Source organism: Oratosquilla oratoria, chromosome 11 (assembly GCF_046742065.1).
Source record: "Oratosquilla oratoria isolate Oo_2021 chromosome 11, ASM4674206v1, whole genome shotgun sequence".
Taxonomy (NCBI): Eukaryota; Metazoa; Arthropoda; class Malacostraca; order Stomatopoda; family Squillidae; genus Oratosquilla; species Oratosquilla oratoria.
This window is the reverse complement of record NC_134787.1, coordinates 58,836,226-58,851,573: the sequence shown is the minus strand read 5'-3', so window position 1 is coordinate 58,851,573 and position 15,348 is coordinate 58,836,226. Positions and strand designations below refer to the sequence as shown.

General features: G+C 46.6%; 1 protein-coding gene across 6 annotated transcripts in view; it reads left to right on the top strand.

The window, feature by feature from the left end:
• The window catches only part of HUWE1 (HECT, UBA and WWE domain containing E3 ubiquitin protein ligase 1), a 98,872-nt gene that overhangs the window by 45,273 nt on the left and 38,251 nt on the right, over positions 1–15,348 (top strand). For all 6 annotated transcript variants that reach the window (XM_076192957.1, XM_076192956.1, XM_076192955.1 and 3 more), the window contains exons 30-34: positions 7,479–7,703; positions 7,986–8,135; positions 12,743–12,900; positions 13,255–13,478; positions 14,287–14,420. In XM_076192957.1, coding sequence (XP_076049072.1) covers positions 7,479–7,703; positions 7,986–8,135; positions 12,743–12,900; positions 13,255–13,478; positions 14,287–14,420 — 891 coding nt within the window. The remainder of the gene's footprint in view (positions 1–7,478; positions 7,704–7,985; positions 8,136–12,742; positions 12,901–13,254; positions 13,479–14,286; positions 14,421–15,348) is intronic.

Below are 15,348 nucleotides of genomic sequence, written 5' to 3'. Positions count from 1 at the left end.
ATTCTCTGAGCCAGGTATGAATTAAGCACAAGGTTTGTCAGGCAAGGAGAAGGAACTGTTTAGAGGGGTGGTTGAGGAGGGCCATTAACCCCTTCCATACGGTGCCGCACACGTAGGCGTCATGAGGAGCAAGTGGATTCGCGACGCTGCCATATCGGCGTCTTGATTATATTTATTGTAGTCGCCCCTCTGTTTTTACATTCTCCCAAATGCGCCCTAAATCCCATTCTCTGTGGTTTTCAAAATTCGCGGGTGAGAGAGAGAACGATCGATATAAGCGGCGACTATATTTCATGACGCGAATATTATTTCGTTACGTCATACGGCTGGCATTGGCTGCTGCCCGCGAGATTTAAGTCCCGTATTGAAGTGGTTAAAGGTAAGGAGTACCTCAGGTTTGTATCAGGGAAAAATTAATTTTCCTGCGAAAATTGCATTTGTTCCGAAGAATACAAACTCTTCGGTACTCCTTACAATAGGAGACTCGGACTTAGGAGGGGAGGAAGTTGTTATCTAGCCTGGGAAACCGCTGTAAGGAAAATCTAGTGTGCTAAGACTATGTTGACCAGACCCCTATACATTCCCCTCACTTTGAAGTGCACCCCTTTCTGTTCCCTGGAGTGGAGACAGACAGGTTATAATCACTTTTGTACCACTGAAGGGCTTGAATTGATTCCCTTGGAATGCTTGAGAGCCCACGGGTGAGGTAAGGGAATGTAAGAGTATGAGAAGGACTTTGGAAAGTTATCCCTGCAGTTGCCGAGCCAGAACCTGGATGAGTTGTCAGGGTCGGCTGTGTGCTCTTGAGGAGGGGTATATCATTTTCAGGACTTCTTGGGCGGCCACTATGGGGCCCAAAGATAAGTTCCCTAAAGATTCCCGCATAACTTCTTTGAGGTAAAAGGAAGTGAACGTATTCTGGCTCTTCCATATACCTGCTTGAAGAACCTGGTTGACTGACAGATTCTTTCTGATGACTAGGGAGGTCCCTACTGCCCTCAGGTCATGGACAATCTGTGTGGTTCATGTCGCAGGCTCTGCGGATGACTTCCATTGTCCAGTAAGAAATGGAATTCTTAGTGATGGGCTACCTTTAGTAGAGATGAACAACCTCTTTAATTCTGGTCGAAGATGTTCGGTTCTCTTGAGGTAGGTCCGGATGGCTCGTACCGGGCATAGAACTGTTTCAGTCTATTCTCCCCCTGCAAATTCGTTTAAGGACGGAACACTAAATTACCAGAATCTGGGGTCGGATTTGGCAGGATCTTGGTTTTTGGCAATGAATCGAGGCATGAAAGTGAAGGAGACCTCTTTCCATCCTTTGGAATGGGCGACTCTATAAGAGATGGCATGTAACTCCCCTACTCTCTTGGAAGATGCCAGGGCTAGCAGAAAAAACTGTCCTCTAGGTGAGGACCTTCAGATGTGCCTCTCGGAGAGGTTCGTAAGGGGAACCCCTCAGAGAGTTCAGGACTAATGCCACATCCCGCGGAGGAGAACTGATTTCCCTGGGGGGGCATGATCTTTGAAGTGCCTGAAGAGCATGGAAATTTCCGGTGAAAGGGCTAGGACCATGCCCTTTAGAGAAAACACCTGATTTAGAGCTGCCCTATAGCCTTGTACTGCCGAGAGGGAGATCTTCTTGGACTTCCTGAGGAAGTGGAAGGAGGCGATCTCAGGAATGGTGGCTCGATCTGGGACTAACTTCCTGGAGTGGCACCATTTTGCAAAGGCATTGCATTTCCCTTTGTAAAGGTTAGCTGAGGAAGAGCGAATAGGAGCGGACATGTCCTCTGCCACTTCTCTGGGAAAACCCTTCTTTAGGAGGATCCGGACCATAGTCTGAACGCGTGAAGATTGAGTGCTGAAGGGTTCTTGTGTCAAGGCCCGTTGATGGGTGGATACAGAAGATCTGGTCTTCCCTGAAGGGCCAGAGGCTCTTCTACTGCTAGCTCGATGTGCTAAGACTATGTTGACCAGACCCCTATACATTCCCCTCACTTTGAAGTGCACCCCTTTCTGTTCCCTGGAGTGGAGACAGACAGGTTATAATCACTTTTGTACCACTGAAGGGCTTGAATTGATTCCCTTGGAATGCTTGAGAGCCCGCGGGTGAGGTAAGGGAATATAAGAGTATGAGAAGGACTTTGGAAAGTTATCCCTGCAGTTGCCGAGCCAGAACCTGGATGAGTTGTCAGGGTCGGCTGTGTGCTCTTGAGGAGGGGTATATCATTTTCAGGACTTCTTGGGCGGCCACTATGGGGCCCAAAGATAAGTTCCCTAAAGATTCCCGCATAACTTCTTTGAGGTAAAAGGAAGTGAACGTATTCTGGCTCTTCCATATACCTGCTTGAAGAACCTGGTTGACTGACAGATTCTTTCTGATGACTAGGGAGGTCCCTACTGCCCTCAGGTCATGGACAATCTGTGTGGTTCATGTCGCAGGCTCTGCGGATGACTTCCATTGTCCAGTAAGAAATGGAATTCTTAGTGATGGGCTACCTTTAGTAGAGATGAACAACCTCTTTAATTCTGGTCGAAGATGTTCGGTTCTCTTGAGGTAGGTCCGGATGGCTCGTACCGGGCATAGAACTGTTTCAGTCTATTCTCCCCCTGCAAATTCGTCTAAGGACGGAACACTAAATTACCAGAATCTGGGGTCGGATTTGGCAGGATCTTGGTTTTTGGCAATGAATTGAGGCATGAAAGTGAAGGAGACCTCTTTCCATCCTTTGGAATGGGCGACTCTATAAGAGATGGCATGTAACTCCCCTACTCTCTTGGAAGATGCCAGGGCTAGCAGAAAAAACTGTCCTCTAGGTGAGGACCTTCAGATGTGCCTCTCGGAGAGGTTCGTAAGGGGGACCCCTCAGAGAGTTCAGGACTAATGCCACATCCCGCGGAGGAGAACTGATTTCCCTGGGGGGGCATGATCTTTGAAGTGCCTGAAGAGCATGGAAATTTCCGGTGAAAGGGCTAGGACCATGCCCTTTAGAGAAAACACCTGATTTAGAGCTGCCCTATAGCCTTGTACTGCCGAGAGGGAGATCTTCTTGGACTTCCTGAGGAAGTGGAAGGAGGCGATCTCAGGAATGGTGGCTCGATCTGGGACTAACTTCCTGGAGTGGCACCATTTTGCAAAGGCATTGCATTTCCCTTGATAAAGGTTAGCTGAGGAAGAGCGAATAGGAGCGGACATGTCCTCTGCCACTTCTCTGGGAAAACCCTTCTTTAGGAGGATCCGGACCATAGTCTGAACGCGTGAAGATTGAGTGCTGAAGGGTTCTTGTGCCAAGGCCCGTTGATGGGTGGATACAGAAGATCTGGTCTTCCCTGAAGGGCCAGAGGCTCTTCTACTGCTAGCTCGAGGGCGTCTGGAAACCATGGGGCTTCGGGCCACCAAGGAGCGATCAAAGTCATCCGAAGGTAGGATGCGTGTCTTGCTCTCAGGAGTACCTTCTGGAGCAAGGGAAATGGTGGGAAAGCGTAGGAGTCCAGGTTGTCCCAACTTTGCAGAAGAGTGTCTTCTCCTGCTGCCAGAGGATCCGGGAATGGGCTGAAATATATTGGGAGTTGGTGATTCCATCTCATTGCAAAAAGGTCCACTAGAGGGGAGCCCCATTTGCTGAGGATGAAGTTCGCTACCTCTCGATAGAGGGACCATTCTGTGTTGATTATCTGATTCTTCCTGCCGAGGTGGTCCGCCCAGAGATTCCTCTTCCCCGGGATTTAGCGGGCTTTGAGTGACACCTGGAGATTCTTGGCTAGGTTGAGGATGTCCATCATCAGAAGGCATAGTTCCTGGGAGACTGTGCCCCCCTTGCTCGTTCAGGTAGGGTACTACCGAGGAATTGTCCAACATTATGCCCACTACTTTTCCTGAGACTTGATCTTTGAAGTGACGGAGAGCCAGGAGTACTGCTTTCAACTCAAGCCAATTGATATGGGCTGTCCGCTCGACTGTGGACCAGGAACCGCTGAAGTGATCGTCGTTGAGGTGGGCTCCCCAGCCCTCCTTGGAGGCATCGGAGAACAGGAGGACTTCGGGGGGAGATGGGCCGAGGGGCATCCCCATGAGAAGGTTGCATGGGCCTTCCACCAGAGAAGAGAATCCTTGACTTCTTCGGTGATGGAGATGTGTTGTAGGGGTTCTCCCTCTTGCGGGGCCCACTGAGTCTTGAGGAGCCACTGTAGCGGTCGCATTCTTTGTCTACTCCTGGGGATTAATTTCTCTATGGAGGCCCTATGGCCCAGGATTTGGCATTGTGTCGCCGTCAGGAACCTGGTCGATAGTGCCTGTGCAACTAGAGAAGCGAGATTCTGATCCCCTTTTCTACTGGGAAGGACTCCATTAGGGAGGAGTCCAGGACCATACCCAGGTACGTGACTCTCTGTCTTGGTAAGAAATCTGACTTTTCCAGGTTGACTACTGTGCCCAATTTCAGGACAAAGGTTAGGACCATTCTCAGGTGTTCTTGGCATAGCTGGGCGGAATGTGCAAGGATCAGCCAGTTATCCAAGTAACGGAGTAGTTGAATTCCCCTGGAGTGGGACCATGCTGAAACGAGGTTGAACACACTGGAGAAGACTTGGGGTGCTGTGGAAAGTCAGAGGCAGGGGAAGTGGAAGGTGTTGCCCCTGTGGATGATTCTGAGGAATTTCCTGGAGGAGGGATGCACTGGTATGTGGAAATAGGCATCTTGGAGGTCCAGCGACACCATGAAGTCCTCTTCCCTGATAGACGCCCTTACGGACTCTGGGGTGTCCATTCGGAACTTCGTCAGGGAAAGGAACTTGTTGAGTGGAGACAACTAGATGACTGCCGGGATCGAGGCTGCTCTAAGGGTTGACCCCGATGGGGTGTAGAAGCGCTTCTGGTGTTCCAATGGGACCGGAAGCCAACGCGCCTTCTCGGTCGTCCTTGTTGCGAGAGCGTCGGAGGCCTGGGCCATGGCTCTCGCCGTCTGCGTACTCCATGGAAGGTGGAGGGGAGGAGGCTGGGCTTTCTGAGAGTTGGCCGTCATGAAGATGTCAGACTCGAATGTGGCTTCCTCTTCTTTCGGGGGGCCCAGTCGATTCGCCCTCCGAACCCTCGCGAGGATGTCCGAGAAGGAAGGTGGGACCACCATCGAGGATTCCGACTGGGAAACGGGAGGGGAAAGGGAGCGTGCCCCCCCCCCCCTACGACGGTGTGGACATCGTCGTCGGCGTAGGAGGGGTCGGCACGGGCAGAGAGGAACCTCACGCTACCATCCTCAAGTGGAAGATGGCCGAGGGGGGCCCTTGGGGGCGGTGACTCCTCACGAGCTTCCGTGCGGTGCACGAACCGCGCTTGAGAAGCGCGGAAAAATTCCCGTTGGGCCTCCATCTGTTCCTTCAACGTAGTGACGAGTGAACAGAGAGTGGGGAGGAGGTCCGGGGAATGTCCGCTTGGTGAGTCCCGCCTGGGTGCGGATGGTCCGGGAGACGCCAAGGGGAGACTGCCTCCTCTGGACGAAGCTGAGTCACCTACAACGAACGCGCGTGTGGGTACATCTCGGGCTTCCTGCCCACCGGGCATAGAAAGGGTTCCGGTGATGACCCGGCTCGTCTGACGATGGGTGGAAGGTGGACTGGGGGTTTCCCGAGGAGGAGAAGAGGCTGACGCGCTCCGAATCTCCGAACTCGGTTCCTTTGTCCGTGGGGGGGTGGAGCTGCCGGGCAGCGTCGCGGGGCCGGCGGACGCATCCGGGAAAAAGCTCGTACCCGGGGGGGTTCGCGGGGTCCAGAGGCGCGTGCCCGTCGAAGCTAACCACCCTGTGGGAAGGAACAGGAGACAATTTAGCCTGAGACTGACTCGGGGCGGCTATTGTACAACCTTTCCGTGTACTACGCTTAGGAGGGGGGAGACAACTGCCCGCGTCCTCCGCCGACGTAGCATGCCTTCTCTTTGTGTCGGGTGAGGGGGGGAAGCCATCTTCCCTGCCCGCGTACTGTGGACGTCGTCGCCGTCGTAGCTGGTGCCTGTCCGGTCAGCGAGAAACACCGCGTCTGCAACCTCGTCCCTGATCTCTGTCCTCGTGAGCAAAGGGCATGGAAAGGTCACCGTTGATCACCCGGCTCTTCCTACGGTGGGTGTTGTGCGTACTGCGGGATTCCTGAGTAGAAGAGACTAAGGGGCTCTTTGTCTTTGAACCCGGGTTCTTTGTCCGTGCCGGCGTCGAGTTTCCGGGATGCGTCGGGGGCAAGCCGCAAGCGACCACATCCGGGAAAAATGTCATACAGGAGCGGTAGCTAGAGGTGGCCTGAGGCGCATGTCCGTCTACGCTAACCGTCCTGGTTGAAGGAAGAGGACAACTTGGCCTGAGAATGACTCGAAGTGGACGTTGTACCACCTTCCTGGCTACTACGCTTGGGAGGAGCGACCGTCGAGTTTCCGGGATGGGTCGAGGGCAAGCCGCAAGCGACCTCATCCGGGAAAAATCTCGTACAGGAACGGTAGCTAGAGGTGGCCTGAGTCGCATGTTGGTCTACGCTAACCGTCCTGGTTAAAGGAATAAAGGACAACTTGGCTTCTTGTCTACTACGCCGTGGAGGAGGGAGTGAATTGCTCGTCTCCTCTGAAGCCGTAGTCCGCCTTCTCTTGTTTTTGGGGGGTGAAGAGGGAAGCCATTTTCTATGCTTGCGCACCTTTTCCCCTGCATGTGCTTTCCTGTGAACATGAAAGTACACGGAACACTGACTATCATCTCACTGAATGCACGTCTCACACGGGGATGAAGGTGAACACTTAAGAGCTATACACTTGAAACACCAAATGTGAGGATCCACTTGGGCTGGCGGTAAGGGGGGTGAGACAAAGGTATCTCCCTTCGGCGAAGGCACACAACCCATCTTGAACCACAACAATACTGGAACCAGATTCCATACTTACAGTGAAGGGTAGGATACCCGGTGGCGGTTAAGGGAATAATACAGGAAAGGGAGAAGCACTTAATAAAATCCAGGACACAGGATGGCGTAGGGAAAACCCCGATGAAATTGAAGGACGACGAACTCCTTAGCGTCCTGGGAGTGAGCTGTTGACAATCGAAGCGGGTTGCTTGATTTTCGGCCCATACGTAAACATAGAACCGTTGAGTAATTAACGGTTCGCTGCCGCGCTAATAATGGAGTTTGACTGAGAATCGGCCCATTAAGGGGGAAACCGATAAAAACTAAACATGTATAGTAGAGAGATGTTAACGCGGTCACTACTGCGAAGAGAATGGTTATAGTGTGCGAGACTTGTGGTGGAGGGCAAGGGCCCCCCCCTTGCCCCAATGGGGCCCCTCACTGAGGATAAGCGTTGCCCAGACCCGCAGAGTGAGGATTTTAATTTCGCAGTAGAAATATTCGGGCTACGCGAAAGTATCATATTGTAAGGAGTACCTCAGGTTTGTATCAGGGAAAAATTAATTTTCCTGCAAAAATTACATTTTTCTTTGTTTGGATTACAGAGCCCCATTGATAATGATCCAAACAAACTTCCGGGAAGTGACTTAAGGACAGCTGGAGCAACAGGTGCTGACAAGAATGATGATGCCAATAAGAAGAAGAAACCCCTAATATCCAAATCTGGTATTTGCAAGCTGCTGGCTGAATTTGTAAGGTCATACGCAGGCTGTGCAAAATTGGTAACTGAATACCACTATTCAGCTGGAACTAATGAAAAAATAACCGAGGTAAGTGTGGATTTTGTGTGATTATGGTTGTGGTTTTGTTGAGCCAGGACTGAAGGTAGGCTAATCAAGATCCTGATAGTGAATGAACTTCACAAAATAATAGAAGTGTCCACAATGATTTGCAGTTATACCAAAGGTGTTTGCAATAAGAAGAAAGCAATTGAACATAATCTTGATTAATTTTTTTTTAAGAAAATTAAACCTATGTATATTTGAAGGAATGAATAAAACATTTGTATACTCTTATTTTAAAACTTTAAAATTTTATTTTTTGTGTTTAAGGATTGCTCTGCAATGGGGTACATGCTTGATCATATGGTCTGTGGTGGTGCTGGGGCAGACAAGGATACAGCTGGATATGTTCGGGTGTTGGTTGCCGCTCTGGCAGCGTGCAACCATGCACCAGAAGCTCAAACCATCCTCGTCACAGAGGTATGTGTTAGCTTTACTTTTAGTAGGTAAGGTTGTTACCCGCATTATATAGGTACCCCCACAAAATTAAAAAAAAAAAATTAACCTTTAAATTATTGTTGCATATGAAAGACAACTTTATTAGAAACAAAATGCTTTTTAAATTTTTGAAATAGCTTGAAAAATAAGGGAGATACGATTTTTTGAATTATTTTCTTAGCCCGCATTTTTGGCTAGACTTTACCATAACAAAGTGTTAGAATTAAGGGTGGTAATTTGTAAAGATTTCGGTAAAGAAATACACATTAACTCTAAACCACTGGTCCAATTTTATTAAAATTCGGAATACTTGGGTTTTATGGATCAACAAATCACATGAGCATGTCAAAAACAATGTGAGACATCTCCATCATACCATATTTGCCTTTTCATGGCAACCATGAAGCTGTCGTCAAACTCGGCAACATAGTTTTCCGAGTAAAAATATTAAGGTAAGGAATCTCTACACATAATTTTAAGTTACATAAACAAGTTTATCAACCTATTTTCTCCCGGACATGAGAAGCTTAATATCGTGTATCACATCATAATTGAGCTTAAATCCCCGGAATGTAGCCATATCACCCATGAATCTGATGCGTCCAGTTCGCGTTCGATTTTGTTTATATTACCATTGACGACCAAAATCACACAATGACGGTTTTTGCTCAAATGCATAACTTATATATAAAAAAATAGCACATGGTTGCATTATTTGACCTATTTTCTTTAAAATGGATAATTTCCACGTAAAATGATCAAAGAGAGTTACGTTTTTATCTTCTGAAAAATTATCAACCGGCAACTAACGCCGACGCAACCCAAACAATTACAATGACGGCGTTGGTTGCCGGTTGATAATTTTGTAGAGGATAAAAACGTAACTTCTCTTCGATCATTCTACATGGAAATCACACATTTTAAAGAAAATAGGCCAAATAATGCAACCATATGCTATTTTTTATATATAAGTTATGCATTTGAGCAAAAACCGTCATTGTGTGATTTTGGTCGTCAATGGTAATATAAACAAAATCGAACGCGAACTGGACGCATCAGATTCATGGGTGATATGGCTACATTCCGGGGATTTAAGCTCAATTATGATGTGATACACGATATTAAGCTTCTCATGTCCGGGAGAAAATAGGTTGATAAACTTGTTTATGTAACTTAAAATTATGTGTAGAGATTCCTTACCTTAATATTTTTACTCGGAAAACTATGTTGCCGAGTTTGACAACCAAATTTCCGTTTAAATCGCTGAATTTTTTTTTTTATTTCAAGAATTAGCCTTACACTTGCAAAACAACAAGATAATTTGAATATCTTTCGCATGCGCTAAGTGCGGGAAGCATTCAAATTGAACCAAATAAAACCTAGTGGGCCGCAACATATGGCCATGAAAACAATACATGGTCGACGGTGGCACCGCGCGTGGATTCGGGGGTACCTACATTATACAAATGTATGAAATGTCCCCCTTAGTCCACTTCAACAAACTGTCCCAAATGTCCTCCTTAGTCCACTTCAACAAACTGTCCCAAATGTCCCCTTTAGTCCACTTCAACAAACTGTCCCAAATGTCCTCCTTTATCTCCACCAAGTCCCACCCGTCCCCCTTCTCACACACACCCCTCGCCCCTCCACCTACCACACACCCCTCCCTGATAACCTCTCCCAGTTCCTTCCCCGTCGGCCTATATTTACTCAGAGTGTTTGCCATGTCTGTACTTGAAAAAGGTGTAACAAGCGAAACGTCGTACCAATAAAGGTTTCGATCTCACACGGTGTTTATTCTCACAGGTAAGGTTGTGTTGGTGTCTGGAGACTGAACTGAAATCATAGATTCCATTTACCAGAAGAGTTTATTTAGTTGTATCTTTTGATATATCTAATATAATTTCATTTGTTTGATGCACAAAAGCCACTGCAATTGGACATTAGCACACAAACCAAAAAATTTCCCCATAGTATGTATGAAAATAATGTTTACACAGTTCTTTGTTGGAGCCTGCAACCCTATACACCTTTATCATTATATCACACATTCATAACCAGCTGAATGTAAAAGAAAATACACATGTGCACACACATACACACTCACACTTGTACATCAGCAACCTACTATTTAAACACAAAAATCCTTCGAAGTAAGAACCACATTAGCATGCTTGCGTGTTCAGGACACCATCCAGTTCTTAGACAATACCAACAGAATAGACTTGGCCACAGAATCAAATTGCCCTTGATGCTACCACCACACAAAATATATGGAGCATCTCGTACTACTGCCCAGCACTAACAGTTCCTAGACAAATTCGCTCCATGAATTATGTACATACATACATATACCAAAGGCTTTTTCTCCCTTACAAGGGAGGTAGCCAAAAAGGGAAAGGCACAAAAACACTCCCACCCATTTCATCCCTAAATACACTCCACACCCCTCCCACCCTTCCTCTCATCTGAGCACCTCCTGGATGACGGGTCATCCCTGCACCCTGCCCACCGCCCTGGGTCAGAAGCAGTGTCGCAAGACACAGCACATCCACAGCGAGGCTGCTTCATTTAATCGGCGACCCCCCCTCTCCGTCCCCCTTTGCATATAAGGCGAGGACGGGGAGAAATCCCTTCGGGCTGCGTCAAAATTTACTCACACATACCACCCCACCCCCCACCCCCCCCGCCCATTCCTCCTCATGCAGTCACAACATCATCCATATACAACCATTCTCCACTCACCTCTGTCTTCCGTCCTCTCCCTTCCTTCCTCAACAGACATTCCCCTCTTCCCCAAAGCCCCCTTCACCCCATCCATCCACCTCATCCTAGGACGTCCCCTCATGTTCACTCCCTCCACATCTGCCTTCCATACCTCTTTTACTAGTCTTTCTTCACTCATTCTTTCCATGTGTCCAAACCATCCCAATATTCTTTCATCAACCCTATCTCCCAAATCCTTTTTCACCCCTGTTCTCCTCCTCACCTCCTCATTTCTCACTCTATCCAGCCTAGTAACCCCCACCATACTTCTCAGACACCTCATCTCAAACACATTCAAACTCCTTCTCTCTTCTTCTCTTATGTTCCACGTTTCTGCCCCATACAGTGCTGTTGGCACAATCACTCCTTCATACAGTCTCCTCTTCGCATCCATTCCCAAATGTCTATTCCTCATTACACTCTTTAAACCACCAAGGCATTTACTCACTTCTCTCAATCTACATTCTACCTCCACCTTCACTCCACCTTTTCCTGCTACACTTGCACCCAAGTATCTAAAACTATCCACTTCCTCCAGTCGCTCTCCCTTAATGTTCACTTCCAGTCTACTGCCACTTTCACCCCTTGTACATCTCATCACCTTACTTTTACCCACATTTATCTTTAGCTTTCTTCTATCACATACTCTCCCAAACTCTGCCACCAGCTTCCTCAATCCCTCCTCTGACCCTGCCACAAGCGCAGTGTCGTCCGCAAACAACAGCTGGCTCACCTCCCACTTTTCTCCATTTTCTTTAACCATCTCCAATCCCTGACTCCCTACCCTAGCATTCACCTCTCGCACCACCCCATCCATGTATAAGTTGAACAGCCAGGGCGACATAATGCATCCTTGACGAAGTCCCACCTTTACCTCAAACCACTCACTCTCTCCATTTCTAATCCTAACACATGCTCTGCTACTCTCATAAAAACTCTTGACAGCTCCCAAAAGCTTTCCTCCTATCCCATAAATCTGCATAACCTCCCACAGTGCCTTTCTGTCTACCCTATCATAAGCCTTTTCCAGATCCATGAAAGCCCAAAAAACATCCTTCCCCTTTCCTATAGCTTTCTCACATATCTGTCTTACCACAAAGATCTGATCTACACAACCTCTACCCGTCCTAAATCCACACTGTTCCTCACCAATTACTCCCTCTGTTCCTCTCCTAATCCTCTCAATTAAGATCCTCCCATAAGCCTTCCCTACTACACTCAACACATACATATACCAAAGGCTTTTTCTCCCTTACAAGGGAGGTAGCCAAAAAAACAGACATAAAAACCACTCCCACCCGTTCCATCCCCACATACTCCATTTCCATCCACCCCCTTCCCTCCCTCTAATGAATTATGTGATTCTTTAACATTTTCTTTGTGATGATTGATGATAATCATCATCACAAAGACAATATAAAAGAATCACATAATTTATGAAATGAACTTGTCTATGGAGTTTTAGTGTAAGTGGACTTGAAAAAGGTTTTTGTTTTATATTTTGATAAGGTCTAATAAGTTTAAGTACACCAAGTAGAGGGGGGGGGGTCGCCAAATTTATGAAGCGGCCTTGCTGTGGATGTGCTGTATCTTGCGACACTGTTTCTGACCCAGGGCAGTGGACAGGATGCAGGGATGACCCATCATCCAGGAAGTGCCAAGATGGGAGGGAGGGAGGAGGGTGGAGGGGAGTGGAATATATAGGAAGTGGAATGGGTGGGAGTGGTTTCTATGCCTTTTTCTTTTTGGGTACCCCCCGTGTAGGGGGAAAAAGCCTTTGGTATATGTATGTATTTGTGTACACAAATTATGTTATTTTACAGGTGAAGGGAGCATTAAGTCGAGCCACAGTACTACCCGAGAGTGCTGAGAAGCACAGTCGTATCCAGGCATTAGTAGGCCTCATTTGCACCATGATGGAAGCTTGTCCAGCCCAGCTTAACCAGCCACCTAACTTTTGCTTCAAGCAACAACCTTTAGGGTAAGATTGTTAGTTTTTAAATTTTGTGCATTCATAAAGATACATGTATGATGTGTAAAGATATAGAATAACATCTTAGATTTTGTTGATCAAACTTCGTATTATAAATTATGTAAACAGAAGCAAAAGGAATATTTATGAGATTAAATATCAAATAATTAGAAAATATATTTTTCTGGGCTGCTTTGGGTCCTCTATGATTTTGTAGTAAAGCTGTTACTGCTTATATATAAATTTTTAAAAGTTAGGTTGTGATAACATGGAAAGGGTTATAAAAGAAAGGGCACATATACTTTAGTAAAACACAAATACCACTGTTTGCTTGATAAATAATTTTCAATTTCTTTTTCACAGTATGAACAATATGATCCGTGTGATGGTACGCAAAGGGTTGGTGACAGACTTGGCCAGGATACCTCACAGCCTAGACTTGTCATCTCCCAATATGGCAGCTACCATCAATGCAGCTCTGAAGCCTCTTGAATTGGTGTCACGCATTGTTAACCAGCCTTCATACACTCCAATGTCTGCCAATAAGAAGAAACATCCACAGCAGGGAGACCAGCAGCAACAGGGTGGTAAGGGTCGACGTACATACATGTTCCAAAAGCCCCTTTCCCTCTTTTGAGGTGGCTGGCCAACCAGGGCATGCACCCATCTTTCATCTATCTTTCACCCCTCCCAGACCCATCTGCTGTCCATTTGTTTTCCCTCTTGATTTAGCACTTTGCAAATAAAAGGGCATCTCTGTACCCTACCCACTGTGTAGGTCAGAAGTAATGCAGGAAGACACAGTGGCTCCATGATGGGTTCAACAGTTGAAACTGGTTTACCACCATTGCTTCATTAAATGGTAACCCCTCTCTCCTCATCCACTCAAGTATTTACTGACCAGATGAGAAGAAATAACTTAAGTCATGTAGGGATTGGAAAATGGGAAACATAGAGATCTATCCATCTGTATACATGTTTAGTATCTTGATAACTATAACATTGCCCAATACTTCTTGAGAAAAAAATGCCTGAGCATAAGTCCAAATAGTTGGGGACTAGTAGCAGTGTGAATATTGATTGTTTGCACACAATAAATAAGGCCTTTATTGTGTAAGTACAGTATCAATAGACAAACTTTAATGAAACTTGGTCAGAATGACTACAATGATCTATGGGTACAATATTCTGCCAAAGGGGTGGAGTCATGAAGGTAGTAAATGAGGTTTAAGGAGTAGTAGAAATTAAGTTTTCAGTATTACTTTTTTGAATATCTATAACTGGTCTACAGGATTATCATATAGGTTTGTAAGTTATTAATTGCATGTAACTAAGGTAGTCATTATCCCACTATGTATTTATCATCATGATAATGTAATGACTGTTACTTTACAGGTACAGGCACAACAAATAGTGAAGCTACACGTGCACAAGGGGATGATAATGTAGAAGATACAGAAAATACAGAACATGACATATCAGGAGCTGGAGAGAGCCTAGAGCCTACCTCAGACTCTCATCCTAATGAGGTGAGTATGGTTGAAGTAGTTATTTAGGCTTTGTAATAAAGTAAATAGATTTTGGTGATCGATTGGAATTGTGAAAGTAGAAAAGCCATAAGTGAATATACCTCCAGAGATGTTTAATGTGAGAAAGCCCTCAGGACTAGATGGGCTTTCAAGTTGGATACAAAAAGAATACAGAGAACAAAAGAGGACAAGATGAAATGACAATGTATGTTTCTTGGAAGATGGTGATGTTTCACTCTGTGTTGAGGATGAGATGGATGGGTGGGGTGAAGGGGGCATTGAGAAAAAGTGGAATGTCTGTTGAGGAAGGAAGGGAGCAGGCAGGAGATAGGGATGAATGGAGAATGGCTGTGTATGGATGATACTGTTATGTAAGGAAAGGAGGGATGGGGGAGAGGGTGTGCTTGTGTGTGATTGATATTGTGATGCAGCCTGAAGGGATGTCTCCCTGTCTTCTCTTTTGTTCCGAAGAATACAAACTCTTCGGTACTCCTTACAATAGGATACTTTCACGTAGCGCGAATATTTCTACTGCGAAATTACAATCCTCACTCTGTGGGTCTGGGCAACGCTTATCTTCAGTAAGGGGCCCCCTTGGGGCACGGGGGGGGGGGCCCTTGCCCTCCACCACAAGTCTCGCACACTAACCATTCTCTTCGCAGTAGTGACCGCGTTAACATCTCTCTACTATACATGTTTAGTTTTTATCGGTTTCCCCCTTAATGGGCCGATTCTCAGTCAAACTCCATTATTAGCGCGGCAGCAAACCGTTAATCACTCAACGGTTCTATGTTTACGTATGGGCCGAAAATCAAGCAACCCGCTTCGATTGTCAACAGCTCACTCCCAGGACGCTAAGGAGTTCGTCGTCCTTCAATTTCATCGGGGTTTTCCCTACGCCATCCTGTGTCCTGGATTTTATTAAGTG